The following is a 14,000-nucleotide window of genomic DNA, read 5'->3' on the forward strand; positions in this document are numbered from 1 at the left end:
GTTTTTTAATAAACGGGTGAAAAGGAAAAAAAAAAAAGAAAAAAGAAAAAAAAAAGCGGAATTTGGGCTCGGGGGAGGGGCGGGGCCTTCCCCCTGCCCCTCCCCCACTTCCCCCATGGCGCCCCCGGAGCTGCTCCTGGGCCTGGGGCTGGCGCTGCTCGGAGCTGGGATGGGACACGGCGGTACTGGGAGCACTGGGAGCACTGGGAGCGCTGGGAGGGGGGAACTGGGGGGAACTGGGAGAGGGAAACGGGTAAACTGGGAGCAGTGGGAGCACTGGGAGGGGGGAACTGGGGGGAACTGGGAGCAGTGGGAGGGGGAAACGGGTAAACTGGGAGCACTGGGAGCGCTGGGAGGGGGGAACTGGGGGGAACGGGGAGCAGTGGGAGGGGGGAACTGGGGGGAACTGGGAGCGCTGGGAGGGCTGGGAGGGGGGAACTGGGGGGAACTGGGAGCAGTGGGAGGGGGGAACTGGGGGGAACTGGGAGCAGTCGGAGGGGGGAACGGGTGAACTGGGAGCGCTGGAAGCACCGGAAGGGGGGAACTGGGAGAGCTGGGAGGGGGGAACTGGGAGCACTGGGAGCACTGGGAGAGGGAAACGGGTGAACTGGGAACACTGGGAGTGCTGGAAGCACGGGAAGGGGGGAACTGGGAGAGGTGGGAGAGGGAAACTGGGAGCACTGGGAGGGCTGGGATAAGGGGAACTGGAAGGAACTGGGCTTGCTGGGGGGGACTGGGAGGGCAGAACTGGGGGGAACTGGGGAAACTGGGCGGACTGGGAGGGCACGAGGAGGAACTGGGGTTACTGGGAGGGCACAACTGACCATACTGGGGCGGACTGGGAGGGCGCTGGGCGGATACTGGGAGCACTGGGAGCCCGGTGGAGAGAGGAGGAAGTGGAAGCTTAAAGGTCACTGGGGGCAGCGGAACTGGGAGGAACTGGGAGCACTGGGAGGGGCTGGAGGTGACGGGAGGCACCGGGCGATACTGGGCGATATTGGGAGCACTGGTGACCCAGCGGTGACCCCTGCCCCGCCCCCAGAGGCCCCGCCCCCAGAGGCCCCGCCCATCTGGTGCTACAGCCGATTGGAGGAGGCCGAAGGGGGCGGGGCCTGCTCTGAGCCGCTGGGGGAGGAGCCGCTGCCATTGGCCGATTGCTGCCTGAACCCCGCCTACGGCTACAGGCTCCGCCCACAGGGCCACTGCCGTGCCTGCAGGTCAGACACGCCCACCCGGGCCACGCCCACCACTGCCACGCCCACCTGGACCACACCCATCCGAGCCACACCCACCCACACCCACCTGGCCACTCCTGCACTGAGCCCCACCCACAATGAGCCACACCCATTGCACGCCCAGCCCATAATAAGCCACGCCCATGAGCCACACCCATCCCAACAAACCCCTCCCAGTCCAGCTCCTCCCTCTTTAGCCCCGCCCACTGCCCTGCCCACCTGGGGACACTGGGAGGGGCTGGGTGACCCTGGGTGACCCCGGTGACCCCTGGGTGACCCCGGTGACTCCTGGTGACACCGAGTGCCCTTGCATGACCTGGGTGACCCTGGGTGACCCCGGGTGACACTGGGTGACCCCGTGACCCCTGGGTGACCCCGGTGACCCCTGGGTGACCTCGCTGTCCCTGTCCGTGTCCCAGCCCGGGCGCCTGGGGGCCGTGGGAGCCCTGGAGCCGCTGCTCGGTGACGTGCGAGGAGGGGACGCAGAGGAGGGGACGCAGCCGCGCGCCCGGCGGGGGACACGGCGGGGACAGCACCGAGTGGCAGCTGAGAGCGTGTGACACGGGCTGCTGCCCCGGTGGGACACGGGGGGACACGGGGGGACACGGGGGGAGACACGGGGGGACATGGGGGGACATGCGGACATGGGGGGACACGGGGACACGGGAACATGGGGACACGGGGACATGGGGGGACACGGGGGGGACACTGGGACATGGGGGGACACGGGGGGAGACATGGGGGGACATGGGGACACGGGGACACGGGGAAAGACACGGGGACACGGGGACATGGGGGGGGACACGGGGGAGACACTGGGACATGGGGGTATGGGGACAAAGGGGGACATGAGGGACACGGGTGGGGCATGGGGACACCAGGAGGGGATATTGGGGACATTGGGGGACACGGAGGGGGGGGGGGGGCCCTGGGGGGTGACGTGGGTGGGCGTGGGGATGTGGAGGGTTTGGGACACACAGGGGCACTGGGGGTGACGCGGGGGGTGTGGGGACACAGGAGATGACCTGGGGGGATGTGGGGACATTGGGTGACACTGGGGGGCGTGGGGACACGGAGGTGACGTGTCTGTGTCTGTGCCCACGTCCCTGTGCCCCTGTCGCTGTCCCTCGTGTCCATCCCTGTCCCTCCTTTGTCCCCGCGTCCCTTTCCTGTCCCCTCACATCCCTGTTCCTGTGTCCCTGTCCCTTCCTGTCCCCCTGTCCCATCCCTGTCCCTGCGTTCCTGTCCCCTGCTGTCCCCTCCTGTCCCTCTGTCCCTTTCCTGTCCCCTCCTGTCCCTGTGTCCCTGTCCCTGTGTCCCTGTCCCTGTCCCCTCCTGCCCCTGTCCCCATCTCTGTCCCCATCCCCTCTGTCCCCCTGTCCCTGTCCCTGTCCCTGTCCCTTTCCCTGTGTCCCTGTCCCCTCCTGTCCCTGTCCCTGTCCCATTCCTGTCTCTGTCCCTGTCCCCTCCTGTCCCCTCCTGTCCCCTCTGTCCCCCTGTCCCTGTCCCCTCTGGCAGTGCCGGGGGGCTGGAGCCCCTGGTCCCCGTGGGGTCTCTGCTCCGTCACCTGTGGGGAGGGGTCCCAGCGGCGCCAGCGCAGCTGCTCCGAGCCCCCCCCGCGCTGCGGGGGCTCCTGCGGGCCCGGGGACAGCGAGGACACGCGGGGCTGTCAGGGGACAACGGCCACGTGCCCCGGTGAGGGGGGGGACATCGGGGACACCGGGGGCGGGGGGGAGAACCCGCGGGACCCCCCGGGACCCCCCGGGACCCCCCCGGGACCCCCCGGGACCCCCCGGGAGAGATTTGGGGGGGGGAGAAGGGGGGGAGGGGTGTGAAGGTGGGGGAGGGGGAGGGTCCGGCTGGGGTGGGGAGGGGGCTGCAGAGGGGGAGGGGCCTGTCCTGACCACGCCCCTCGGCCCCTCCCTCCCCCCCCGCAGTGCCCGGCGCGTGGGGCCCGTGGGGGCCGTGGGGGCGCTGCTCGGGCTCGTGCCGGGGGGCGGGGCCGGGGGCGGGGCCGGGGCGGAGCCGCCGTCGCCGCTGCGATTCCCCGGAGCCGTCGCGGGACCCCCCCGGGACCCCCTGTCCGGGCAGCGACACCGAGAGCCAGCCCTGCCCGGGGCTGCCGCCCTGCCCCGGTGAGACCCCCGGGAGCACCCCTGAGACCCCCCCCGAGACCCCCGAGAGCCTCTGGGACCCCCCTGAGACCCCCTCTGAGAGCCCCTGAGACCCCCCCGAGACCCCTCCAGGACCCCCGAGAACCCCTGAGAGCCCCGGGACCCCCCTGAGACCCCTCTGAGAGCCCCTGAGAGCCTCTGGGACCCCCCTGAGACCCCCCCCGCGACCCCTCCAGGACCCCCGGGAACCCCTGAGAGCCCCGGGACCCCCCTGAGACCCCTCTGAGAACCCCCGAGAGCCTCTGGGACCCCCCTGAGACCCCCTCTGAGGGCCCCTGAGACCCCCTCTGAGAGCCCCTCAGAGCCCCGGGACCCCCCGAGAACCACCGAGAAGCCCCTGAGACCCCCCTGAGAGCCCCGAGACCCCCCTGAGACCCCCCTGAGAGCCCCAGGACCCCCCGAACCCACTGGGACCCCCCCCCCAAACTCCCCTGAACCCCCTGAGACCCTCCAGGAACCCCCCCAAAGACCCCCAAGGACTCCTGGAGACCGCTCCAGAACCCTCAGGACCCCCCAAGCCCCTCCGGAACCCCCTGGGACCCCCCCCAGAACACCCCTGAGACCCCCTGGGACCCTCCAGGAACCCCCCTAAGACCCCCCCAGGACTCCCCAAACCCCTGAAACCCCCAGAACCCCCCCCAAACCCCTCGCGACCCCCACGACCCCCTGACCCCTAGGGGTGGGGGGTCGTGACCTCGCTGACCCCTGCCCTTTGCCCCCCCCCCAGTGAACGGCGCGTGGGGGGCGTGGTCTCCGGTCGCCCCCTGCCCGGTCACCTGCGGCCTGGGCGGGGTCCTTCAGCGCCGCGCCTGCGACGCCCCCTCCCCAAAACACGGGGGGCGCGGCTGTGCCGGGCCCGACACCCGGCGGGGGCTGTGCGGACCCCGAGACCCCTGCCCGGGTGAGGGGCGGGGCTTAATTGGGTGGGGCTTGATTGGGCGGGGCTTAATTGGGCGGGGCTTAATTGGGTGGAGTCTGGGTGGGTTGGTGGGCGTGGTTTGGGGGGAAAGGAAAAGGTAAAGGGGAAAAGGGGAGGGAAAAGGTGAAAAAAAAAAGGAAAATGAGAAAGGGGAAAAGGGAGAGAAAGAGAGAAAAGGAGAAAGAGAAAGAGAGAAAGAGAAGAAGAAAAGGAAAAAAACAAAAAGGAAAAGGGAAATGGAAGGGGGAAAAGGGAAAGGAAAACTGAAAGGAGAAGGGAAAAGGCGAAGGTAAAAGGAAAAAGAAAATAAAAAAGGGAAAGCGGAAAAGGAAAAGAAAAGGGGGAAAGGAGAAAGAAAAGGGAAAGGGAAAGGAGCTCCTCAGCCCCTGGCTGTCCCCGGCTGGCCCCAGCCCCTCTTCCCTGTCCCCCCAGCCCCGGTTCATTGGGGTCCCTGGAGCCCCTGGAGCCCCTGCTCGCGGCCCTGGGGGGACATCTCCTGCCGCAGCGCCGTGGGGCAGCAGCGGCGCACGCGGGAATGTGTGGGGCACAGCCCGGGGGGCGCCGCCTGCCCCACGGACGGGAGGGACGGAATCGCCCAGTTCCGGGCCTGCTACAACATCCAGAACTGCATCAGTGAGTGAGCCCGCCCCATAGCGCCCCATAGATCCGGGGGGGAGCCCCATTGATCCTGGGGGGAGCCCCATAGTGCCCCACTGATCCCGGGGGGAGCCCCATTGATCCTGGGGGAGCCCCATAGCGCCCCATAGATCCTATCCTCTGTACCGCCCCAGAGATCCTATCCCCCACAGCACCCCACTGATCCTGGAGGAGCCCCATTGATTCTGGGGGAGCCCCATAGCGCCCCATAGATCCTATCCCTCATAGGTGCCCCATAGATCCTGGGGGAAGCCCCATAGCGCCCCATAGCACCCCATTGCTGCCCTATAACTCCTGGTGGGAGCCCCATAGCTACTCTACAGCTGCCCCATAGATCCCGTTGGGACCCCTGAGAACTGCTCTGCCCCACAGCAGCCCCATAATTCTTGTTTGGACCCCTATCTCTGCCCCACAGCTGCCCCACAGACCCTTCCAGGGGCCCCCATGAGCCCTCCTGCTGCGCTATGGGGTGTGTGGGGTGGGGGCTGAGGCTGTCCTGTGCCCCCCCAGTGCCCGGGAACTGGTCAGACTGGAGCCACTGGGGGCTCTGCACCCCCCCCTGTGGGGCCAGCCCCACACGGAGCCGCAGCCGCGAGTGCCTCCCCATCCTGCCCGAGTACACGTGAGTGGGGCCGGGGGGCCGGGGGCGATGTGGGGCTGGGGGGGGTCTGTGGGGCTGGGGGCAATGTGGGGCTGGGGGGGTTCTGTAGGGCCAGGGGCGATGTGGGGCTGGGGGGGTTCTATGGGTATAGGGGGCTCTGTGGGGCTGGAGGTTCTCTATGGGGCTGGGGGTTCTCTATAGGGCCAGGGGTCTCTGTGGGGCTGGGGGGACTCTATAGGATTAGGCAGGGGTCTCTCTAGGGCTGAGGGCTCTATGGGGCTGGGGGTGTTTATGGGGCTGGGGGGGGGTCTCTGTGGCTCTGAGGTGGTTCTATGGGATTGGGGGTGTCTCTGTGGGGTGGGAAGGTCTCTATAGGGCTGAGGATCTCTGTGTGGTATATGGGGGGTCTCTGTGTGATTTGTGGGGGTCTCTATGGGGCCGGGGGTGTCTCTGTGTGATTTATGGGAGTCTCTGTGGGGCTGGGGGTGTTTCCATGGGGCCGGGGGCTCTCCGTGGGGCCGGGGCCTCTCCGTGGGGCTGGGGGTGTTTCCATGGGGCCGGGGGCTCTCCGTGGGGCCGGGGCCTCTCCGTGGGGCTGGGGCCTCTCTGTGGGGCTGGGGGTGTTTCCATGGGGCTGGGGGCTCTCCGTGGGGCCGGGGGCTCTCTGTGGGGCTGGGGGTGTTTCCATGGGGCCGGGGGCTCTCTGTGGGGCTGGGGGCTCTCCGTGGGGCACAGCTGACCCCTTTTTTTTCCCCCCCCCCCTCCCCACAGCCTCACGGTTCCCAACGTGGGCTCGGGGGGGGTCTCCAACGTCTCCTTCTGGGGGGCGGCGCGGGCGCGGTGCCCGCCGCTGATGGGGCAGCGGCTGCGCCTGGAGGAGACGAGGCCGTGCAGGAACGTCCGGCCCTGCCCCCAGCCCGAGGGTCAGCGGGGGGAGACCCCGGGGGGGGAGGGGAGGGGACCCCCGGGTGGGGGAGGGGCAGGGAATCCCTGGGGGGGGAGGGGCAGGAATCCCCCAGGTTGGGGGAGGGGTAGGGGGTCTCTCATTGACCCCTCTCCCTCCCCCCCACAGAGGTCTGAGACCCTCGTGGGACCCCCCCGGGACCCCCCGGGACCCCCCGGGACCCCCCCGGGACCCCCCAGGACCCCCCCGGACCCCCCGGGACCCCCCGAGACCCACCCGGATTTACCCCAAACCCCCCCCCCAATAAAATCCCAGCATGGAAACGGCTCCGAGACGTGGGGGGGGAGGGGAAGGGGGGGGGGAGACCCCCTTGGGGGAGGGGCTGACCCCACCGTTCGGTGACGTCATGGACCCCACCCCTCCAGGCCCCGCCCCTTTCTGCAGAACCGGGGGCGTGGTTGGCGGTGACGTCATAGCGAGCCACGCCTCCCTGTCGGGGCGGGGCCGGAAGTGACGCGGAGGGGGCGGGGCGGGGGCGGGGCCGCCCGGGGAGGATTTTGGGGCGCATCCCGCGGGTGCCTCAGCCCGGAGGGGTCCCCGGGGCCCCCCGCCCCCCCCTAGAGCCCCTATAGCCCCCATAGCGCCCCCCGGCAGCGGCTCCGGCCCTGCCCCATAGAGCCTGACCCTGCAGACCCGGCCCTATAGACCCTGACCCTATAGCTCCATCCCCTATAGATCCATCCCCTATAGACCCGGCCCCATAGATCCACCCCAGCCCCTATAGCTCCATCCCCTATAGATCCGGCCCCATAGATCCTGGCCCTGTAGATCCATCCCAGCCCGTATAGCTCCATCCCCTATAGATCCGGCCCCATAGATCCTGCCCCTGTAGATCCATCCCCTATAGATCCATCCCCATCTCCTCTAGCCCCATCCCCTATAGCCCCTGCCCCTATAGATCCCTCCTCTATAGCTCCATCCCCGCCCCCTATAGCCCCCTCCCCTATAGCCACCCCCTCCCCAGCCCCTACAGACCCTGCCCCCATAGCCCCCTGTCCCTATAGCCCCCTCCCCTATGGAAGTCTCTCCCCCATAGCTCGGCCCCACATCTATAGGATGCCCCCCCTATAGCCCTGCCCCCCCCCACAGCCCCTAAACCCCTCCCTCCCCCTGGGGGGGGCACCTATAGGGGAATCCATAGGGATCTATAGGGAATCTATAGGGGAATACATAGGGAATCTATAGGGAATCCACAGGTGGATCTATTGGGGGTTCTATAGGGAATCTATAGGGGGGAGGATCCATAGGGGGATCTATAGGGGAGTCCATAGGGGGATCCATAGGGAGGATCCATAGGGGGGATCCATAGGGGGATCTATAGGGGGGATTCCATAGGGGGATCCATAGGGGAGTCCATAGGGGGATCCATAGGGAGGATCCATAGGGGGGATCCATAGGGAGGATCCATAGGGGGGTCCATAGGGGGGATTCCATAGGGGGGATCCATAGGGGGGATCCATAGGGGGGTCCATAGGGGGATCCATAGGGGGGTCCATAGGGGGGGTCCATAGGGGGGATCCATAGGGGGGATCCATAGGGGGGATCCATAGGGGGATTCCATAGGGGGGTCCATAGGGGGGATCCATAGGGGGGTCCATAGGGGGATTCCATAGGGGGGTCCATAGGGGATGGAGTTCCTGCGGCGCCGCCTGTCGGACGGGAATTTCCTGGCGGGGGGGATGGGCGCGGAGCCCCCCCAGGCCGGGGGAGGGGCGGGGAGACCCCCCCCGGGCCCCCCCCACGGCCCCGCTGCTGCTCGTCATCGCCCCCCCCAGCACGGACTGGTACGTACGGAGACCCCCAAAATCCCTGGGGTGGGACCCCCCAAATCCCTGGGGTGGGACCCCCAAATCCCGGGGGTGGGACCCCAAAATCCCTGGGGTGGGACCCCCCAAATCCCCGGGGTGGGACCCCAAATCCCGGGGGTGGGACCCCCCAAATCCCCGGGGTGGGACCCCAAAATCCTGAGGGTGGGACCCCCCAAATCCCCGGGGTGGGACCCCCAAATCCCTGGGGTGGGACCCCCCAAATCCCCGGGGTGGGACCCCAAAATCCTGAGGGTGGGACCCCCCAAATCCCCGGGGTGGGACCCCAAAATCCTCCGGGTGGGACCCCCAAAATCCCTGGGGTGGGACCCCCAAAATCCCTGGGGTGGGACCCCCAATTCCCCGGGGTGGGATCCCCAAAATACCCGGGGTGGGACCCCAAAATCCTGAGGGTGGGACCCCTAAAATCCCCTGGCTGGGACCCCCAAATCCTGAGGGTGGGGAAAAGCCCCCCCACCCTGGGACCCCCAAATCTCCTCTGGGACCCCCCCCAGCTCCTGGGGTGGTTTTGGAAGGGGGGGGGGGTCTCACATTGGGGAGGGGGATTCCAGATTTTTGGGGTCACCTGTGGAGGTTTAATTGGAGGGAGGGAATTTTGGGGGTGGCGGGAATTTTGGGGGATCTCCCCAATTTGGGGGGAGGGTGGGAATTTTTGGGGGTCTCCCCAATTTTGGGGTTTCATCCCCCCAGGGTCAAACCCTTCAAGGGCAAATCCGTGCACGGCGACACGGAGCTGAGAGTGGAGCAGGTGAGTTTTGGGGACCCCCCCCCTAAAAATTCAGGGTTTCTCCAATTTTGGGACCCCCTCCTAAAAATTTGGGGGTCTCTCGATGTTTTGGGGTCCCCCGGAGGTTTTGGGGAGGTTTGGGTGATTTGGGGTTGGGATTTCCTTGGATTTTTGGGGGCCTGTCCAATATTTTGGGGTGCTCTGAACTTCTCAATCCTCCTCCGTTTCAGGATTGGAGTTGAGGGGAATTTGGGGCCCCCCTGAGGGAAATTTTGGGGTCTCTTGAAGGAAATTTTGGGGTTCCTTTGAGTAAAGTTCTGGGGTCCCCTTAAGGGAAATTTTGGGGTCCCCTTGAAGGAAATTTTTCAGGCTCCTTTGAGGGAAAATTTTGGGTTCTTTGAGGGAGATTTTGGGGTCCCCTTGAAGGAAATTTTCGGGTTTTTTGAGGGAAATTTTGGGGTGCCCTGAAACCTTTCCTCGTCTCCATTCGAAGATTTTCGGGGGTCCATCCAATCCGGGGGTTCGGCGCAGATTTCGGGGGGATCCTCCCCTAAATTTCCTCCTCCTGGATGATTTTTACGCCTCCCCCGTCTGAACTTTGACTCCAAATCTCATTTTTTGCACCCCATTTTTTGCTTCGGGGCGGGATTGAGGGAACCCAGGGAGGTTTTTTTGGGGGGGGGGGGTCCCAGGAGGATTTTTTGGGGGGGATTTTTGGGGTCCCCCAGGCTCAGTTCTCGGAGCTCTCCCTGGCCGCCTCCACCCACGGCGCCCTCAGCGTCACCATCGACGCCCCCCGGGGGGGCTCCAGGTACGGTTTGGGGTCCCCCCTTCCTTTTTGGGGGGCTGAATTTGGGGTCCCCTGCTCGATTTTGGGGTGCTGGGTGTCCCCTCTTAATTCTAGGGGCTGAATTTGGGGGTCCCCTCTTAGTTTTGGGGGCTGAATTTTTTGGGGGGGGCCCTGCGCAGTTTTGGGGTGCTGGGGGGGGTCGGGGGGTCTCCCGTTCAATTTTTGGGGGCTGAATTCGGGGTCCCCCTCTTAATTTTGGGCTATAATTTGAGGTTTCCTGCTCAATTTTGGGGGTGCTGGGGGTCCCCCCTGAGTTTTAGGGCTGAAATTTGGGGTGCTGGGGGTCCCCTCCTCAGTTTTGGGGCTGAAATTTGGGGTTCTCTCCTCATTTCTGGGTCTAAAATTGGGGTGCTGGGTGCCCCCCCTCTGAATTTTCGGGGCTGAGTTTGGGGTTCAAAGGAAAGTTTGGGGGGGGGTTGAGGAGATTTTGGGGGGGCTCCAGGGGAGATTTTGGGGTGTAGGGAGAAACTTCGAGCTTCCAGGAAGTTTTGGGGCACAAACTCAGAATTTGGGGTGCGGGAGAGGATTTTTATCTTAATTTTGAGAGATTTTGAGGGACAAAATGAGGAATTTTCGGGTCAGAATCTGATTTTTTGTAATTTTTCTTTTGATTTTGGATTCAGGGAGGAGATTTTGGTTTTTTGGATTCTTGGATGTTTTTGGATTTCGGGTTTACTTTGGATTTTGAAAATTTTGGGGGCAATTTTGGAAATTTTTGGGTTTGGGGGGGTTTTTTTTGCAATCTTGGAAATTTTTTTTAATTATTTTGGTTCCATTTTGGGCGGTGATTTTGTGGGTTTTTTTAAAAATTTTTTTAAATTATTTTGGAATTATTTCAGATTTTTTTTTTTTTTTCCATTTCAGGGGGTTTACATTGAAATTTTTAATTTTTGATTTTTAAATTAATTTTAATTTTAATTAAATTTTTAATTTAATTTTTAATTATTTTTAATTTAATTTTTTTTTTTTGCATTTCGGGGTTCGATTTTGGGATGAGGGGGGTGGGATTTTTTTGGGGGGGGGGTTTCTCGTTGATTATTTCGAGCCCCCCCCAGGAAGGTGCGCCCCGATTTCCTGCTGGTTCGGGAGGCGCCCGAGGGGGGGGCGGGGGGCGCCCCCCGCAGGCTCCTGGCGGGGCTGCACCTGGGGGGGGTCCCCAGCGCCGACCCCCTGCCCGCCCTGTACGGCTTCGCACACCCCCCGTGCCTGGTGAGGGACTGGGGGGGACTGGGGGGGACTGGGATGGACTGGGAGGGGATTGGGATGGACTGGGAGGGACTGGGAGGGACTGGGATGGGATTGGGGGGGACTGGGATGGACTGGGAGGGACTGGGGGGGACTGGGAGGGGATTGGGAATGGATTGGGATGGACTCGGAGGGGATTGGGGGGGACTGGGAGGGACTGGGAATGGATTGGGGGGGGACTGGGAGGGGATTGGGGGGCACTGGGAGGGACTGGGAGGGACTGGGTGGGGATTGGGAGGGGATTGGGATGGACTCGGAGGGGATTGGGAGGAACTGGGAGGGGACTGGGAGGGGATTGGGGGAGACTGGGATGGACTGGAACAGGCTGGGTGCTTCGGTGAGGGGACTGGGAGGGACTGGAAGTCACTGGGAGGGACTGGGGCTGATACTGGGAAAGACTGGGAGCGCTGGGCAGGGCGCTTCGCCGGGCCCTTGACCCTCCCAGTGCTCCCAGTTTGCCCAGTTGGCTCGGCTGCAGCGGGAACTGGGCCATGAGGCCTTTCCACTGGTGCCACAGCGCTTCTGCAACCGGCCCCGCGGACTGGTGAGCACTGGGAGGGACTGGGAGGGACTGGGAGGAACTGGTGAGCACTGGGAGGGACTGGGGGGGACTGGGAGGAACTGGTGAGCACTAGGAGGGACTGGGAGGGACTGGGGGGGACTGGGGGGGACTGGGAGGGGCTGGGAGGAACTGGTGAGCACTGGGAGGGACTGGGAGGGACTGGGGGGACTGGGGGGGACTGGGAGGGACTGGGAGGAACTGGTGAGCACTGGGAGGGACTGGGGGGGGCACTGGGATCTATTTGGGGACAAGTGGGTGGTGTCACTGGTGTCACTGGTCTCTAACTGGTGTCACTGGTCTCTAACTGGTGTCACTGGTGTCACTGGTGTCACTGGTCTCTCACGGGTGTCACTGGTGTCACTGGTTTCTAACTGGTGTCACTGGTTTCCTCTGTCCCCAGCTGACCTCTCCCACCTTCCCCATGTCGGTGACGCTCAGCCCCGCCCCCGCCGGGGTGGGACAGGTGAGGCCCCGCCCCTCCCCCAGCCCCGCCCATGTCACCTGCTGTGGCTCGAAGTGGGCGTGGCTCTGGGGGGGTCCTGCTGGGTGTCCCCTGGGTGTGTCCCTGGGTGTGTCCCTGGGTGTGTCCCTGGGTGTGTCCCTGGGTGTCCCTGGGTGTGTCTCTGGGTGTGTCCCTGGGTGTGTCCCTGGGTGTGTCCCTGGGCGTGTCTCTGGGTGTGTCTCTGGGTGTCCCCTGGGTGTCCCTGGGTGTGTCCCTGGGTGTGTCCCCTGGGTGTTCGTGGGTGTCCCCCCTGTCCCCCCCTGTCCCCCCCTGTCCCACCCTGTCCCCCTGTCCCCAGGTGCGCGTGGGGTCCCCGCAGGTGCTGGGGGCGGTGGCGGCCGCCATGGGCGGGGCCCGGGCGGGGGCGCTGGTGCACGGAGAGCCCCCGGGGACGCAGCGGCTGCGGGTGCAGCGCATCGGGGACCAGTACAGGGCTCTGCGGTGAGACTGGGACGGACTGGGAGGGACTGGGAGGAACTGGGAGAGGACTGGGATGGACTGGGAGAGACTGGGATGGACTGGGAGGGACTGGGATGAACTGGGAGAGACTGGGAGGGACTGGGATGGACTGGGAGAGAACTGGGAGTGAATTGGGATGGGCTGGGATGGGCTGGGAGGGACTGGGAGTGAATTGGGATGGAGTGGAAGGGACTGGGAGGGAACTGGGATGGACTGGGAGGGACTGGGATGGACTGGGAGTGCATTGGGATGGAGTGGAAGGGACTGGGCGGGAACTGGGAAGGAACTGGGGGAACTGGGGATGGACTGGGAGGGACTGGGAAGGAATTTGGGGGCACTGGGAGGGTTCATCCGGGGGGCGTGGCTCCAGCCTGAGGGCGGGGCCTCGGCCTGGCTCAGGGTTTATGGGAGGGGCTGGGCATGGTCCAGGGCGGGGTCTGCAGGAATGGGCGGGGTCTCAGCTTGTGGGCGGGGCCTGTGGGTGTTGGGGGTCCCCGCTGACCCCGTGCCCCCCCCAGGTGGTCGCTGGGGGGCGGGGACACGGCGGGGGAGGGGCCGCAGGTGGAGCCGGTCGCTCTCAGCCCCAGGTGAGTGCGGGGGCGGGGCCTCGGGTGGGCGTGGCTTTGGGGGCCTCAGGATGGGGTGGGGCGTCAATGAGGTGTAGCGAGGAGGGAAGGGGCGTGGCCGTGCAGAAATGGGTGTGGTTGGATGGATGGGCGTGGCCATGGGAAGGGGTGTGGCCATGTGGGCCACACGTGGCTGGGGTGGGGTTTTTGTGGGCGTGGCCATTTGCAAAGGGGGGTCACACAGGGTGGGGCCTATTTGGGGTGGGGCCGCTTTGAGCCAAGCTGAGGAAGGGGTGGGGCTTTGGGCGGGGTCTGCCCAGCCTGGGGGCGTGGCCACACGGCGGGGGCGTGGTCAGGGTGGTGGGCGTGGCCGCTGACCCCGCCCCCGCAGGCACCGCGGGTGGGTGGACGCCTGCGCCGGCCTCTTCGGGGGCGTCGACATCTGCGGGGTGGAGGCGCTGCGGGGCCCCGACGGGCAGGAGCACATCGTGCAGGTACACGCACCTGGGGGCACCTGGGGCACACCTGGGGGCGTGCCTGGCACACACCTGAGATACACCTGGGACAGTCCTGGGCACACCTGGGGGCACCTGGGACACACCTGAGATACACCTGGGACAGTCCTGGGCACACCTGGGGGCACCTGGGACACACCTGAGATACACCTGGGACAGTTCTGGGCACACCTGGGGGCACCTGGGATACACCTGAGA

The 14,000-nt window shown here is 65.3% G+C and overlaps 2 protein-coding genes across 2 annotated transcripts; both read left to right on the forward strand.

The window, feature by feature from the left end:
• The first annotated feature begins 115 nt into the window (after positions 1–115).
• On the forward strand, positions 116–6,716 carry CFP (complement factor properdin). Its single transcript, XM_040054310.1, has 8 exons — positions 116–182; positions 1,043–1,217; positions 1,655–1,812; positions 2,754–2,930; positions 4,761–4,961; positions 5,496–5,607; positions 6,358–6,509; positions 6,659–6,716. Exons 1-8 carry the CDS (start codon positions 116–118, stop codon positions 6,664–6,666), a joined length of 1,050 nt encoding a protein of 349 aa, XP_039910244.1. The 3' UTR covers positions 6,667–6,716.
• A 180-nt stretch (positions 6,717–6,896) lies between these two features.
• Positions 6,897–13,898, forward strand: SYN1 (synapsin I). The gene is made up of 10 exons (XM_040054311.2): positions 6,897–6,954; positions 8,139–8,334; positions 9,067–9,124; positions 9,832–9,914; positions 11,009–11,162; positions 11,653–11,742; positions 12,161–12,223; positions 12,561–12,703; positions 13,240–13,308; positions 13,679–13,898. The coding sequence occupies exons 1-10, from the start codon at positions 6,897–6,899 to the stop codon at positions 13,890–13,892; spliced, it is 1,128 nt and encodes a 375-aa protein (XP_039910245.2). The 3' UTR covers positions 13,893–13,898.
• The last annotated feature ends 102 nt before the right edge of the window (positions 13,899–14,000 follow it).

This window comes from Hirundo rustica, chromosome 38 (genome assembly GCF_015227805.2).
Source record: "Hirundo rustica isolate bHirRus1 chromosome 38, bHirRus1.pri.v3, whole genome shotgun sequence".
In the NCBI taxonomy this organism is placed as follows: domain Eukaryota; kingdom Metazoa; phylum Chordata; class Aves; order Passeriformes; family Hirundinidae; genus Hirundo; species Hirundo rustica.

Coding starts and splice junctions, on each gene's coding strand:
- SYN1 (XM_040054311.2), top strand. CDS start 6,897: ATGGACCCCACCCCTCCAGGCCCCGCCCCTTTCTGCAGAACCGGGGGC. Junction 6,955..8,138: donor AACCGGGGGCGTGGTTGGCG/GTGACGTCATAG, acceptor GGGGATCCATAG/GGGGGTCCATAGGGGGATTC. Junction 9,915..11,008: donor GCCCCCCGGGGGGGCTCCAG/GTACGGTTTGGG, acceptor AGCCCCCCCCAG/GAAGGTGCGCCCCGATTTCC.
- CFP (XM_040054310.1), top strand. CDS start 116: ATGGCGCCCCCGGAGCTGCTCCTGGGCCTGGGGCTGGCGCTGCTCGGA. Junction 2,931..4,760: donor GACAACGGCCACGTGCCCCG/GTGAGGGGGGGG, acceptor CTGTCCCCCCAG/CCCCGGTTCATTGGGGTCCC. Junction 5,608..6,357: donor CCCATCCTGCCCGAGTACAC/GTGAGTGGGGCC, acceptor CCCTCCCCACAG/CCTCACGGTTCCCAACGTGG.